This window comes from Danio rerio, chromosome 2 (genome assembly GCF_052040795.2).
Source record: "Danio rerio strain M-AB ecotype USA chromosome 2, GRCz13ab, whole genome shotgun sequence".
Lineage (NCBI taxonomy): Eukaryota > Metazoa > Chordata > Actinopteri > Cypriniformes > Danionidae > Danio > Danio rerio.
Window position 1 is genome coordinate 19,717,190 of NC_141022.1, and position 16,600 is coordinate 19,733,789.

Genomic DNA, 16,600 nt, shown 5'->3' on the forward strand with positions numbered 1-16,600 from the left:
TCAAAAGCACCATCTGACCCGCCCACCCACTTCTCTAAACCCATCTGACAAAGCAATCTAAAAAAAGAAAAGCCCTCGCCTGATTTTCACCACATTTTCAGATTTTACCACATACTCACCCTGTTATTTACTGGTTTATAAAATTTTTAGGCTTTTGTATTTGTCTTGTATTGGTCCACTTTCTGGAACCATTCTTTGCTGGACTCAAACTTCATTGTTGCAGTCAACTTTTATCTGCGTCTCAAGTCCACCAATGTATGCTGCAAGCCACTGGACAAACTGGTAAGAGCGGGAAAACCATCCATACGGAGGTAAGTGGTTAGCTGGTAAGAGTAAGCTGGTAAGCTTCTGGCTGCATAATTCGTGATCTCCAGACATTAGGGATGGGTGATACCAATATTTTTGTTTCCGATCCGATACCAAGTATTTCAAGACAAGTATCATCAATATCAATACTTAAATTAAATATTTTATAGTGACTTTTTTGTATGTTTATCACCTTTATTATTATTATTTTATTTTTATTATTATTAAATAAAACACAAGACATATGATTCCTTTTTACATTTATTAAAATTAGAACTATAATTGGCTAAATAGCACCATAAAATAAAATATTACACTGCACAAACCTTGTTTAATTAAAAAAAATATTACTTTTAATGTTTTATTTAATGAAACATATGATTGTTTACACTCTCCTTTTAAACCTGATTTTCTTTTACTGATCACAATCTTTTGTTTTTGAAAAGTAAAATATAATAAAACAAATAGTTGCCTAACAAAAAACAAAAACAAATCCTTGACAATAGTCAATAGCCTGGAATAACATCCTCTGCATGCCTCAGCTGCATTTCATCATGCTCTTGAGGATGTTTTGCTTTTAGATGCTTTGTCATATTGGTGGTATTGCCACTGTGGTGACAAGTGCCACACAAAGCACCGTCATTATTTACTAAATAAATTACTCCAGAGTAAAATAACTCCAGATTGTACTTTGTCTACGTTCAGTCATGATGACCGCATCTCCGCTCTAGAGTTTTACAACCAAAAAATATTATAGTTCCCATTTGTTTTCCTATTTAAGTAAATATAAATATAATATGTGGCGCTATAATTTTTGAGATATTCTAAAATCTCTGATCACTCAGTAAGAAAAACCCCAACAAAAGATTGATACTTTTACTTAAGGATCGATCCTTTTGATCTATTTCCAGTATCGAAAATATAGATACTTCAGAATCGGTCCTCCCATCCCCAACAGAAATGTATATAGGGCTAGGATTTCAAAATGCGCCTATGTTGCTTTTCTGTTGTGGTCAGTTTGCACTGTAGCTCACTTTTTATAGTGTTGCTCATGGGTTCAAGTCTGATGAAGCATGGTTCCATGATAGAGATAAAAGCAATGTAAATTCAAGGTGATACTCTATGGTTGCAGTGCAGTTTTCCCTTACATTTGCTTTTGAAAACACTAGTGGTTGGGATGGAGAAGGGTTTAGCTCAGTGTTTCTCTATGTGATCTGACAAGCCCAGCCTTAAGGCTGATTTATACTTCTGCGTCAAACACCGGCGTAGGCTACGGCGCTGACGCATAGCCCTGTCACTGACATGCACCTCTCAAAAATTGTAACTACATGTCGCAACAACGCGTATCGCAAGCGATGTGATTGGTCGGCTTGCTAGCGCCGACGAGTCTGGGCGGGACCGAGAGCCGCGCGAATGGCGCGAGCGATTGTTTACAAGTGTGGAGTCCCGTGAAGGAGCTCCGGATGGAAAGTTTTGTTCTGTGTTTACCTCATGGTTAAAGTTGTTGCACGTCCGCCGGTTCCTGCCTCAAAATGAGCGAGTTTGAGTCACTTGTACATACAGGAAGTGTTCAGAATAGCAAAACAGAAGCGAAGAAACTCGACACAGAGGAACATTTACACCTCACTGCCCACTAGCGTTTCGGAAGTGTTAATGCAGACAAACGGAGACAGCGAGCAGAAATATAAATGCACAGCTGCGCGCGTTGTCTGCGCCGTGAGTTGCGCCAGTCACTTGACGCAGAAGTATAAACCAGGCTTTAGTATTAACGTGCAAAAAAAAGACCTTTATCTGATGCGTATAACAAAATGTAGACTTAGGGGCCGATCACACCAAATGCGAATCACAGTTTATTGCTTTAAGAGATGCCTTTTTAAAAATTATTTACTATTGGCCATGAGTGTTTATGCACCCTGCGAGCCTCGCATTTTAACTGCCTGCTGTGCCTCGCGTTTTTGTTGTTGAACCCTATGCGCTCGCAGTTGAAAAAAGTAAAAGTGAGAGGAGAAATCGTGTTACATCATTCGCGTCTTTCATTCTCCAATGGTGACTGCAGTTTTTGTGTTGTCAAGACAACTACAGACTTTTGAAGATGGAGGAGAGACTTGTGGTTGCTGTTTTCAGGTATCCGGTGCTGTATGACTTGTATCCGGTGCTTGTATGAAATCTTGAATTTCCCAATATTATTATATTAAAATTATACCAATATCAACAACAACACTCTCCCACAATACAGTCATTGCCAAGCGACTTAAAAGGCGCATTGCACTGCTTTTTTTGTTGTCAACAAAAAGGCAGTGTGGTGCGCCTCACGTTTTTAGAACGGACAAGCGCGTTCAGTGTGATGGGCCCCTAAGTAATTTATTTCAAATTAATAAAACTGTATACAGCGCCCTCTACTGGATTCGTCATCTGAAATGTGCAATGAAAGGTTCACTTGAAGAGTGAATGTGTGTATATCTTAAAATATTACCTCCAAGTAGTTTTTAAAAATCACTTCTAAATCAATCAAAATTTCCCTGCACCAATACAATTTGTAATACTTAATAAAACAAGCTGCTGTTGTGTGCAGCCAACATGACATATCTGCAGTAGTAGGAATCAATGTTTAATAGTATTCATTTATTTTCCTTCGGCTTAGTCTCTTTATTTATCAGAAGTCACCACAGCAGAATGAAGCGCCAACTTATCCAGCATATGTTTTACACAATTGATGCTTTCCCAGCCTTAACAGCACTGGGACACACCCATACACTCTCAGATTGACAAACATACACTACGGCCACTTTCGCCTACTCAATTAACCAATAGCGCATGTCTTTGGACTTTGGGGAAAATTGGAACACCTGGAGGAAACCCACATGAACACGGGAAGAACATGCAAACTAGGGTTGGGTACCGTAACCCAGAGCCATTATAGCACCGGTACCATTGTAACCGGTATGAAACGGACCAAATTAGCATATGAATTTTCGTGCCTAATTTCGGTGCCACTGGTGCTGTGACAAGGACGTAAGAAGCATTAAGGGGTGCATCAATGGCACACATAGGATACGCATTGTCACACCATCTCTAAACTTTTAATTCTAAACAACTTTGAGGAATAAGGACATGCAATGTCAGGCGTTTGTTCTTGTTGTACAAAACATGCAGTACAGCGCATTCGGTGAGCGAGAGCGATTCTGTTCAGATCAACACATATGATTGCGTTCATCAAATTTGCTTAAACTAAGCGTTTAAAAGTGTATTTTACAGGCGAGAATTCTGACATTTGAGGGCTCATGGAATCAACTTAAAGGCAGAGGAATGCACTGTCTCTGAAAGCTTGCGACATCATCTGGCGATTCCAGTGAGTACGTACACCAACGCCCTGATTTTAATATGATTAAGACAATACTCTGATTAAGAGTCTAGACTACCATGTAAACAGTGATTTTTGATCACCTTAAAAGACCACAGACACCTGCGTCGCAAAATGCGGAGGTTTTTTCTTTTCCTTCAAAGTGACATATCAAATTCCATTAAAAAAACACTTTTACACCAATCCTTACTTAATGCTCGCATTAAATACCTGTTTGTCAAGGGGGCATGAATGAAATGTGCCTGAATGAAAGTGAAACTGCAGTTAAAGTCAAAAAATTAAAAATAAAACACCTGAAATTATATGAAACTCTGGAGGAAACATGGAAAGTGTGGTGACGCAATGATGTTAATCGATCTATGTACTATAACATGTAAGACAGGATCAGGGCTTTACATTAACTTTTTTGATCACTAGCCATGGTGGCTAGTAGTTTTCCAACGTTACTAGCCACTCTGCATTTTCACTAGCCACAATTTTGTTGTTGGGAATTTTTTTTATATGCATAAGTGTGACTTTGACATGCTAAAATTACTTGATTTAAATTTTGTGTTATGTCCACATGCCTCCTCATTCATTTCACGTTTTGTGTGTCGTGTATGAGCAAATGGGTCATGGTTTCATAGTGTTATACTGCAATTAGTTTTTTTTTCACATGACTTTTCAGAACTAAAAATTAAGGATTTACCAAATTTATCTCTGACCACACCAAACAAAAATTATTTCTTAGCCACAAACTTTAAATCTGTCAAACAAGCTAAATGTGGCTGTATACTATACTTTTTATTTAACAAAGCATTTTTTTTTAAAAACCAATGAAAAACAATTGACTTTAAAAATTATTATTGTCATGTATCAAAAATACAGTAATCTGTCCTAAAGGTCTCTCAGATCACCAGTTAACTACACATACATGGAGAGTTAATCTCATACTATAGCAAATGTTTTTGTAAAAAAAATTATAATTAAACCATACAAACAAAAATAACTGTAAGCAAAAGAAAGCAGGTGAAAAACGTACTGTGTGATAATGGAAGGATGATCTCACGGTTAAGGCCAATTAATAATGTTCAAAACGAAAGCAACCGGTGCTGCTTACAAAAAGACAAATTTGGAGCTCTTGAAAGCAGCAAGACTGTGTGTGCAGTAGCATTACTTTTTTGCCTGACTATTTGAAAGAGATCCGATCACAGTTGCGTTCCAGGCACGTGTGCTTCAAGGAAGGAAACAGGAGCGCGCACGCGCTTTAAACAGTCGCGCGCATCACATCAGCTGTTTGCGCGAGTGATTACCCTCTCATTCGGTATTCATCTTCTTTTTTTCTGCTTGCGCGAATGCATTTTTTTTGTTAGTCGTGCTGTTTCTCCATTCTAAGATCACATTTGCACGCATACTGGATCATTCTTATAGTCCTACCCTGCTTTTAAGAAAACCACAATTTAAAAATTATTTTCAACCAGTCAAAGTGGCTAGTGGGAGTAACTGTCTAACCCGCCAAAGCTGAAATCTACCCACATTTGGGTGTTAATGTAAAGCCCTGGACGGGATTATGAAAGGAACATTCAAAAAGCAACTCATGTAAACACCTTGATCATATTATTGTCTTATTGAGATTAAGTCAAATCATTAGATAACTGATAACCATGTAAACATAGTCACAAGACCTAACCCAAGAAAAAAGGAGTTGAGTATTTTGATGACAGCCTTTCCACAGGTTAGAAGTAAGCTAATGTAATTTCATAATGCAAGTCTTAAATTCATGCTCACTTGGCATTTCTGTGTGGAGTTTGCGGGCTCTATTTTGACGGTCCATGTGCAGAGCCCAAAACGCAGAGCGCAAACGCTTTCAGGGCATTTCAGGACGCGTTTTTGCTAATTTAAGGACGGGAAATCTGCCTTGCGCCGTGGCGCATGGTCTTAAAGGGTTGAGTTTATTTTCTTGATGAGTTATAGGTGTGTTTTGAGAATAAACCAATTAGAGCCTCATCTCCCATTCCCTTTAAGAGTCAGCTGCATCACGCCAAGAGCGCATTCGCTATTTACAGGATGCAAAGTAAGTCTAAGTGGAAAAAAATTGCATTTCACAAGCAAACAGTTAACAGTTAACAGTTTTTTATCAGAAAACTGTTAGACAGAGCATCTACTGTTTGAGAATGAGAGATAATGGAACTACTTTCACATTCGCTCTTGGATAGGGAAACCTTTACGCACAGACATCAATTAGTCTATAAATAAATACTTTTGTTTGTTAAGCGCAAATATTCATTTCAAGACTATTTCTAAATTCAGTTCTAATTTCCAGCAAACAAATAAATAAATAATAATAACAAAATGTGCTCAAAAACCTGAGTTATATCCTAAAACACATGCTGTGCCCTATATGGTCTAAAACCTGACAGGTGGGCAAATCTCAGCTTGTTTTTAATAAAAAATATAAATATGGATTTTATAAATAATACTGCTAATAATAATAACATTATACAAAAGCAAATTGTTGAACTGAAAAAGCCTCCCGAGATGAAAAAGACATGAAAGCAGTGATTTCATATTTATGTAGGCTAGAAAATAATGTTTTGTAATATTTTAATCCTTTATATTTATATTCTATATCTATTCTTATTATATCCTATATATATATCCTTAATATTAAAATTTTTTCATATGTAAAGATATTTGCCTATTGCTCTCTTGTGCGTATTAAGCAGTGCGTAAGCGAGGTGCAACTCTGCGCCGGAGTTTAGACCGGGTTAGTTTTGGTCTAATGAAAAATCTATTATAGTTTCTAAAAATAGCAACGCGCCAGCGGTCCGCCTCAGAACGCCTTCCTTTTTAGACCAGAACGCCTATGGGCGCAAAAATGAGCGCAAATGCATTTGCTATTTAAACAGCGTAGCGCAACGCCTCAAAACGACTCTTGCGCCAAGCTGAAACTACCAAAAGACTATTGCGCCACGCCTTGCGCCACACTGCGCCGGGTGTATGATAGGACCCTGCATTTTCTCCCCGCGTTTGCATGGGTTTCCTCCGGGTGCTTTGGTTTCCCCACAGTCCAAAGATATGTTGTACAGGTAAACTGGGTTGGCTAAAATTGTCCGTAGTGTATGTGTGTGAATGAGTGCGCATGAATGTTTCCCAGAGATGGGTTGCAGCTGGAAGGTCATGCGCTGCGTAAAACATATGCTGGATTAAGTTGGCGGTTCATTCCGCTGTGGCGAACCCAGATTAATAATGGGACTAAGCTAAAAAGAAAATGAATGAATGAAGAAAATAATAAAAATATAAATTGATGTTTACTTTAAACTTTGATTATATTGTTCTATTTAAATTATTTTTTCAAAGGTTTTGTCAAATAAAAGATTTTTCTAGAGTCATCCACCATAAATTTGTGGCTCAAAAGTACCAGTTCAGGCACCTTTTTGGCAGTGGTACCATTTTAAAAGTATCGATTTAGCACCGGTATCGAAATAACCCCAAACAATACCCAACCCTAATACAAACTCCACACAGAAATGCCAACTGGCCCAGCTGGGACTCGAACCAGTGACCTTCTTGCTGTGAGTTGACATTACTAACCACAGAGCCACCGTGCCACTATATAATAGTATATCAAAATTACTTCAAATTTATATGCTTTATGTCCATTTTATCCATTTGGCAAGTCACCAATCACTTTCTTGCATTGTTGAACAATCTCAGTTAGTGTTTCACTGGAGAAAACAAATAATGAGGAATGACATGAGGGTGGATAAACAATGACAAAATGCGTTTGTCATCACTTGTCATTTTTGTATGCACTCTTCCTTTAATTGCCACTTCTCGTGGAGTCCTGACTAATGTCTTTTCTGACTCAACCAACTCCACCAGCATACTCAATCCCAATTTTACTCAACCCATCTTTCATCATGCAGACCCATCAATCCATCCCCTAACACAAGTAAACAGCCACTCGTATCTGATTTTCCATGGAAATCTCATGCACCTGCCGTCCGCCATTGCCTGCCTCCAATCTGACACCTGTCTGTAATCACTACACAGCTCTTATCCAGTTCTCATACGTGAACCCCTGCCAGAGCTGCAGCATTTCAGCTAGAAATGCTGGACGGATCTCTGATGAATTGAAAGCTGCCAATGATCAGACAGAGTGATAGCAGAGGCTCTCCATCGGTCCATGCAGTTGGGGCACAGTGACACAGAGGAGTGATGTGAGCTAAAGCTGGGAGAAAAGTGTCCCCAGGCGTGCTATTTTTGCTGAGAGATTGAAGGAAACACATCTGACCTGCTCTCCTGAGGAAGGAGAAATGCGAGTTTCACGGTTCTTTCCATTCTTTTAAACAATACTGTGAAATCTTCCAAAGGTCCTGCCAGTGCAAATGAGGTTTTGAGAGAAACAGATTCTCAGCACAGAGTGAAAAAAAATGAAAAATAGTGTGGGTATGTGCGAATGAGAACCACAAAGCACTGTGCAAAAGGCCACTAAAGAGCAGATTGACTGCACTTGTGATGCCTTTACCTGCAGGACCATTTAAAAGGGTCTTTGAGAAGATAATATCGTCAGCGAAATGAGTTTCAGTGCAAGGACAAATCAATGAGCAAGGCCAGATTTCTTAAAATGGACTGCCACATTGGGCATTTACACTCAGATAATGTGAGTCACAATAGCATAAGCATGGCGAAATGCCTGGAGAAAAACAATAAAGCGCAATTAAATAGAAATTGAGCTTGTGCATACTCTGAAAGAAACACAAACATGGCATGGAAAAGCACACATCACAGACTAATCCTCCTTCGGCCAAATTTGTCCAGACAGACTCGTGTCTGGCAGCGCAGAGAAGCACGTCGTGAGGACAGTAAATGATAAAGACATCAATCAGAGAAAGGCCCAAGCCCTGGTCAAAGGCAAAGGTGTTGAGAGAGAGAATAAAACCGTGTGTCTCCAGCCACCATTTTGTATAGGGCTGTATTGATCCTCTGGCCGATAATGCGAAAAGCAGGGCCAGAAAAATATGTCCCAGTTTCATTCATCACACACACATGGATGCTGTGGAACACATCGTCTGGCCCTGCAGGGAGAAAGGCTGCTCAGAAATAGCCTGAACTCAAAAAGACAAGATACTAATGCAACACATGGATCTGAGTGCGGCCACTTCACGCCTACCTTCATTATGCAAACACATTTGTCATAACAGTGCAAAAAACTTGCTCAAGTAGATGGATTTTAGTAGGAGGGGTGTAGCAGGGGATTTTGGAGACTGTACCCTGTTCCGACCGTTTGAACATGTCCTTCTCTGGTTCAGCTTCTCTTCACATCTCTCTGAATATAGAGATATCCCTGTCATGTGCTCCAGGGTACAGCTGTCAATCACCATGTGACAGAAATGGGGGAAAACTGGTGCATGAGTCAATTAATATTCAGAGTGGATCTACATTTAGTCCACAAGTGCAGGAGTAGGAGTAGGAGGGGCACTGGAAGGATGAAGCAGGGATGAAGGGGGACTTTGATGATGTCCTTAAATTTCAAACGTGGAAACTTATAATGCAAATGATGCCATTATTATGCTTCTAAGGTTATTCAAATGTTATACCAACAGACAATGACTTAATTATCTGGAAGCAGAAATAGTTTGTAACAAATGGCAAGCTCTATACATATTTGACACTACCTACTTAGGCATATTATGTTCTTCCCATTTTACTTATAATTTAAAATATGATTGAAATTATAATTAAAATAAATTTACCACAGATTTACACTGATTCAATCCTACCTTTAGCACATCTGCAAATAAAACAACAACAAAAAACTCATTTTGCAATACAAATGAATCACGTTGACCAACAAATACTCACCAGAGTTTGCTGGTACTGAAGCACGCGCTGGGGCGCTCGGTCACGCGCCATAACCTTGAATGCAGCGGGAATTAATTTTTAAACGCGATACTATATTCCCAGACTCCACAAGATCACCTCTGCATCACCGGGACGAAATTCAACAAGCAGCATGAACTGAGTAACAGGTCCTTCTCCGCAGAAAACAGCCCAGCAGCTCATCCAGCTGTCGAATGAACTATTCCCTCTTCCTGCGCGCGCGCGCTGTAATGTATGCCATAACGCGCTGACAACCCGCGTTGTGTGGGAAGACAGGGGTTACTACACTTCATACCTGTTGACTAGATTGTTAAAAATCAATAGATATTTCTGCTGCTGTGTGAGTAATCGCTGTTTTGCACTACGTGAACTAAGGCACTTAACGGGTAGATTGCATACTCCACCAATCTGCTGTTATTACAAGGATTAAATGAACCGTAACAACGTAGGTACATGTATCTTAGTTTCAGTACAAATTGTGTTGTTTTTTAATGAAACAATATGCCAAATTGCTACTGATTAAGCTTGATTATTTTTTAATTTAACCAACTGAAAAAATGATTCTTTAAGAAGTGTTCCCTGAAAGGTTCCTTTGGGAACGAAAATCGGTTCTTCTATGACAGTATTGCAAAATCCCTCCAGTGGGACATGTGTTTTTAGGTATACAAAGGTTGGACATAATTAAAACCTTTATATTTAACATTGTGGAGAAAAACAGCATCAACCAAACCCTTATTTTTCGTACCTTTACTTTCACCATGCATCTGTTGACCTTTCTATTAACACATACAAACTGATCTGTATCGACACAGAACATTCTCACTTCAGAAACCTGCGGAGAACCAGTGACCAGTTGATCACACTGTTGATTAATATCACTTGATTACAGTAGATACTAAATATAGTCACAAGCTGGAAGGCTGCATTTCAAGCCCAGTCCACAAGCAAGAGATGAAAGACAGAATTCCTTGGAGAGACAGAAAGAAACCAATAGGTTGTTAAACAGATTTCCCTACAGGGATAGAAACTGGTAGGCTGCATTTGGGCTCAGTAACAGGTCCATTGCCAGCTCAGGGAACAGCAGGGCCACAGGCTGGGATGAAAAATGAATGTATCACTGTGAATTCTGACAGTTTTCTCGCAATACTGCAGTGTTTTTGTGTATACATGTTCATGCTCTCTCTCTCTCTCTCTCTCTCTCTCTCTCTCTCTCCTCTGTGCATACTCATGCATACAGACCTAACTCAAAAACCCTGTCTCTGCTTTTATACTGATAGAAATGTCATGTCTTTGTGTGTCCAGTTGTCTGTCCCCAAAAAGATTACTGCAAAGTACACTGTCATATCTAGTAATCTGGATCACTAGTTAACAGCTCTTCACAGACATAAGCCACTTCTCCACAAAAGGATGGCTCGTGTATTTAAAACCAGTACAATTTCCTCTTTCTCAGTGAATCACAAAAGAAAAGATGTAAAAAATTGGATTTTGAAACTAAACATGTAAATACGGTGAATAAAAATTGAAGTAGTACAGCGTTATTTAAACCACAGTGTTCTTCAAAATACCTTCTACAGAAAAATTATAGGTCTAGAAATTATATATTTTTGGATGAACTATATAGTTTTAATACATAGAAATACACAAAATACCTTCTTTCTTTATGTCTTTATACATCAAATAACATAACTTATGTTCATGCTCAACATTACACACATCACACGAAGATGTATTGGACAGGTGAGCACTTGATGCAAATTCTTTGAACTGGGTGTTCCAACGCCCTCAGCACTAACACACTGACCCAGTTCAGTGCATCCTTCACAAAACTTTCTGTAATGTTCTTTTAATGAAGTGTGGAAGAGCTCAACAGAACATCTTGTTCATTGACAATTTAAATATGGGTCTGGGTGAGAAAATAAGAGGCTGATCCGTAGTGGGGGTGTGAAACAAGGGTCGATGTTAGATTACATGCAAATACATTATCATCCCAGATAGGGAATAAAACCCAGTGTGCATTGATCAAAATAGCATGTGGCTGTTTTCTGGTCAATACCGGTCTGGCTGCAACAAAAGTGGCTCATTTAAAATCCTATCAGTTTGAACATACAGTTTAACATGCAAGGAAACTACATTGCTTTTCAGTCATTTAAACAAAAAAGAAAGAATGATAAACGTTTTTTTAACTCGTTATTAATATTAATTAATTAAAAAGCTTTTGAAAATGAAATAAAATAACACTATATTAAAATAAAAATAATGTAAGTTGTTTTTACTGTAAAATATTGTTGATACATTATTTTATTAATCTTTCACACAGAATATAATTAATATAGTTTTTTATTATTTTTTATTTTGTTATTTACTGTAATTAAAATAGTTTGGAATTTGTTGAGATTTCTTTTATCAAATTTTTTTTCCTCCCATTTTTGTTTTTAGTTATAAGCAAGGGGGTGATTTAACTACCAGTCTTGTAATGTTTACTGCACTACAGTGTCATGCTGCCCTGATGGTGTTTTCTGTTGTGTGGGCAATACTGCTCTGCCTTCAACTTATTATTAGTCACTGTTGCTGGAGAGGCCAATGTTGCTGAACTTTAAGTCATCGTGTGGCCTTCTAGTGTACCATCTGTAGTTAATCATGACAGTTTACTGCAACAGACAAGATCTAAGAGCTCAAATCGGTTAATAGTAATCATTTTATGGCATTTAAGAATTACTACCCACAAAACCTTAAATTTCTATTTTGTAAAAAAAATAGATTTAAAAGTGATCTGAATAAATCAGCTTTCCATTGACGTAGAAGTCAGAATTATTAACCCCCCTGAATTGTTAGCCCCCGTTTGTTTTCCCACAATTTCTTTTTAACAGAGAGATTTTTTTTCAACACATTTCTAAACATAATAGTTTTAATAACTCATTTCTAATGTCTGATTTATTTAATCTTTGCCATGATGACTGTAAATAATATTTGACTAGATATTTTTAAAGACACTTAAAGTGACATTTAAAGGCTTAACTAGGTTAATTAGGTTAAATAGGCAGGATAGGGTAATTAGGCAAGTTGTTGTATAACGATTGTTTGTTCAGTGGACTATTGAAAAAAATAGCTTAAAGGGGCTAATTATATTGACTATAAATTTTTTTTTTTTAATTAAAAACTGCTTTCATTTTAGCAAATAATAAATAAAATAAAAATAATAATAAAAATAAATATAAATAAATAAATAAATAAGACTTTCTCCAGAAGAAAAAATATTTTCGGACATAATGTGAAAATTTCTATGCTTGGTTAAACATAATTTGGGAAATATATTTTATAAAATAGGGGTGGGGGGTGGGGGAGTACTAATAATTCTGATTTCAACTGTATGTGGTTAAGATAGGACAATATTTAGCTGAGATACAACTATTCAAATTCTAAAACATCTAAAAAATGTAAGTGAAAATATCAAAGTTGTCCAAATTAAGTTCTTAGCAGTGCACAATACTATTCAAAAATATGTTTGGATATATTTATAGTAGGACATTTACAAAATGTCATTGTGAAAGATGATCTTTGCATATATTCTAATGATTTTTGGTATAAAGTAAATGTCGAATATATAAAAGACTGGGTTTTGTGGTCCAGGGTCACAAATATTATTTAAATATGGTCCTTAATGCGCCATCATTATATTTTATAGCAAAGTTCCAATGAACACAGCTGTTATTTTTACAATATATACACATTATAACCTTTTTTCAAAGTAAATTTAAAGTAAATTGACTTGGCAGCAACTGAGCACCACATTTAGCAAATCAATCAGAAGATAAAGTTTCTCTCCAACTTATGTGATTTTGCCCTCTTATGAATGCAGTAAACTCCTACATTTCCAAATTCAACAGAATTGATCATTTAAGATGGAGTTATCTAATTCTGTTTTGAATTGTGTGAATGAAAATATCAATATATATATATATATATATATATATATATATATATATATATATATATATATATATATATATATATATATATTTTTTTTTTTTTTTTTTTGCGCTTCAGGTTACTCAAACGCCAAGAAAGGACCTTGAAGGGACATTGGATCTACATTTATAAATGACTGAATCCACAGGATATCTTGACATGGATATCATCTTACACTCAGCCGGTCTGACAACATTGTGCCTATTTGTCCTCATTAGACAATCTAGACAAGAATCAGGCGTACATGTTCAACTCCCTGCACGAATAACACTGTGCCCTTGAGCCCCACATGAAAACCAAGTCGATTAAATGCCCCTCAGAATAAGAAAGGCACGCAAAAAAAGCTTTAAAGAGGCGATCGGATTGCTCTGACGGCAGTTGGCTGACTTCTGAAGCTCTTTAACAGCGCAGTTTATCAGCAGCAATATTGGACAGCTTAACAGGTTGCTATTTCGTCTTTGGCGGCTACTTACATTTTTCCGCGCCGGCTTTTAGTCTTGATAAGAGCTCCTCTTGAACGCAACAGTCCAAACGTCACCTACGCCGCTCCATTTAATGACGCAAAAAATGTCAGAAATCCCCACACAATTAGAGTAACGCAATCACAATCGAGTAATGACGTCAGTGGTGTTTGGTTTCCCAATTGTTCGTCTAGACGATCGAGATACTTTCTGTGTAATTGTCCTCGCCGGTAAAATGCCAGTGCCCTGTTGCTGGTGCCTCTCGCTCGTCTTTAAATTCGCCTCAGCCTGGAAACTAAAGTCAAAAAAAGAAGAGGGAAAAAAGCCGAGCGCCTTCCTTAACACACACTTGAAGGTGTTAATGCATCACCTAAACTGTCCGGATTAGTGTGCACTGCACGCGCTGATAGGTAAAGGAGTAATTAAGCCGGCAGAGCCTGGGGCGCGTGCACTGGCCAGGAATTGATTCTGTGATGCAATGCGGGTTCCGTCACTGGTTTAGTGAGAGCGGCTTGACTTCACTTCTGTTCCTATTGCTCGTCATCGATGCCACGCTATGGCGCATTCGTCTTCCTTAGCGCGTTATGCTGATGACATGTTGACAGTTTTAAAGTGAATGCTTTTATTCATTCTGTAGTTTTCAGTATTCAGTAGTCCACTATCTATCTATCTATCTATCTATCTATCTATCTATCTATCTATCTATCTATCTATCTATCTATCTATCTATCTATCTATCTATCTATCTATCTATCTATCTATCTATCTATCTATCTATCTATCTGTCTGTCTGTCTGTCTGTCTGTCTGTCTGTCTGTCTGTCTGTCTGTCTGTCTGTCTGTCTTCTCTTTTCTCTTTCTTCTGCCTATCGATCTATTCATATTTGTCTGTCCATCCATTTTCCAAATATCCATCTGACTGTCTTACACTTTGTTTTGTTCATTCATCCATATATCTATTCATGCATCTCTTTACCACCGATCCCTCCATGGTTTGTTCCATTTACCACTGGATAATTAATGTCTGTCTATATATCTATCTGTCCGTCCGTCCTTCCGTCTATCTATCTATCTATCTATCTATCTATCTATCTATCTATCTATCTATCTATCTATCTATCTATCTATCTATCTATCTATCTATCTATCTATCTATCTATCTATCTATCTATCTATCTATCTATCTATCTATCCACCTTCTATTTTCTCTTTTTTTCTGTCCATTTATCTATTCATGTCTGTCCAGCAATTTTCTAAGCATCCATTTGTTTCTTTCTCTTTGTTCTGTCCGTCCATCCATCCATCCATCCATCCATCCATCCATCCATCCATCCATCCATCCATCCATCCATCCATCCACATCCATCCATCCATCCATCCATCCATCTCTTCAACGTCTTCTCTTTTCTCTTTTTTCCTTCCTTTCTTTCTTTTATTTTCTAAGCATCTATTTGTCTGTTATCCACCACTGCAAAATTAATGTCCATCCATCCATCCATCCATCCATTCATCCATCATCCGTCTGTCTGTCTGTCTGTCTATCCACCTTCTCCTTCTCTTTTCTCTTTTTTTCTGTCCATTCATCTATTCATATTTGTATGTTTGTCCAACAATTTTCTACCATTGTTTTTTTCACTTTGTTATGTCCATCCATCCATGCATCCATCCATCCATCCATCTATCCATCCATCATTCATCCCTTCACCATCTTCTCTTTTATCTTTTTTTCTTTCCTTTCTTTCTTTCTTTCTTTCTTTCATTTTCTAAGAATCTGTCTGTTATCCACCACTGCATAATTAATGTCCATCCATCCATCCATCCATCCATCCATCCATCCATCCATCCATCCATCCATCCATCCATCCATCCATCCATGTATCTATCTATCTATCTATCTATCTATCTATCTATCTATCTATCTATCTATCTATCTATCTATCTATCTATCTATCTATCTATCTATCTATCTATCTATCTATCTATCAATTATCTATGTCTGTCTGTCTGTCTGTTAATTTGGTGGCTGACTTCTAGTAAGTCTAAGATTGTCATTATAATTGTTCGATGGCACAAGCAGGTAGATGATTGCAGACCAAATGAGAAGGCAGGTGGTCATTAAGGCTTGCTGTTGGTTTTTGGAACCTGCTCATTAATCAAACATTGACCATCTTGGACCTGCTTAGACACAAGTTATCATCCACCTAACTCTTATACCACAATTATCCATCCATTCATCCATCCATCCATACGTCCATCCATCAAATTCACCTTCTCTTTTCTCTTTTTTTCTATATCAAAAAGGGGAAGCTGCTTTACCATGGTACATGTTCTCTGTGTATCTGCGATGTTGTAATCATTACTGAAAGCATTTAGACCTTGTCGTGATCACAGCGACTCTAAGGCTTGCACACAAGGCTTTTTGCCCTATCCTGATTTTCACAGCTGTGACTTGTGGGTTGCTGCAGGGTGACTGAGCGGAAGATTGTTTCTCCACTGAGAAAGAGAGAGTGGTGAGATCTTCTAATTTCAGTGCGCGCTAATGTTCAGAACAAACACACTCCTGTATTTAAAAATAACTATCACCATTCCGACTCAGTGCCTCAAATAAACAGTGAATGCACTGTGATCTCCTCATGTTTACA

The 16,600-nt window shown here is 37.7% G+C and overlaps 1 protein-coding gene across 6 annotated transcripts in view; it reads right to left on the reverse strand.

Moving 5' to 3' along the window:
- Nucleotides 1–14,441, reverse strand: part of clcn2a (chloride channel, voltage-sensitive 2a) — a 165,603-nt gene extending 151,162 nt beyond the window's left edge. For 3 of the 6 annotated variants that reach the window (XM_087238592.1, XM_087238591.1, XM_087238588.1), the window contains exon 1: nt 13,972–14,441. Coding sequence is in view for 3 of the 6 variants with exons in the window: in XM_087238590.1 (XP_087094716.1) it covers nt 9,515–9,565 (51 nt within the window). In the remaining 3 variants the exon portion in view is untranslated. Of the gene's footprint in view, nt 1–9,514; nt 9,799–13,971 lie in introns of those variants that run through there. The other 3 variants (XM_087238590.1, XM_087238589.1, NM_001328709.1) reach the window with 2 other exon arrangements.
- Between the last annotated feature and the right edge of the window lie 2,159 nt (nt 14,442–16,600).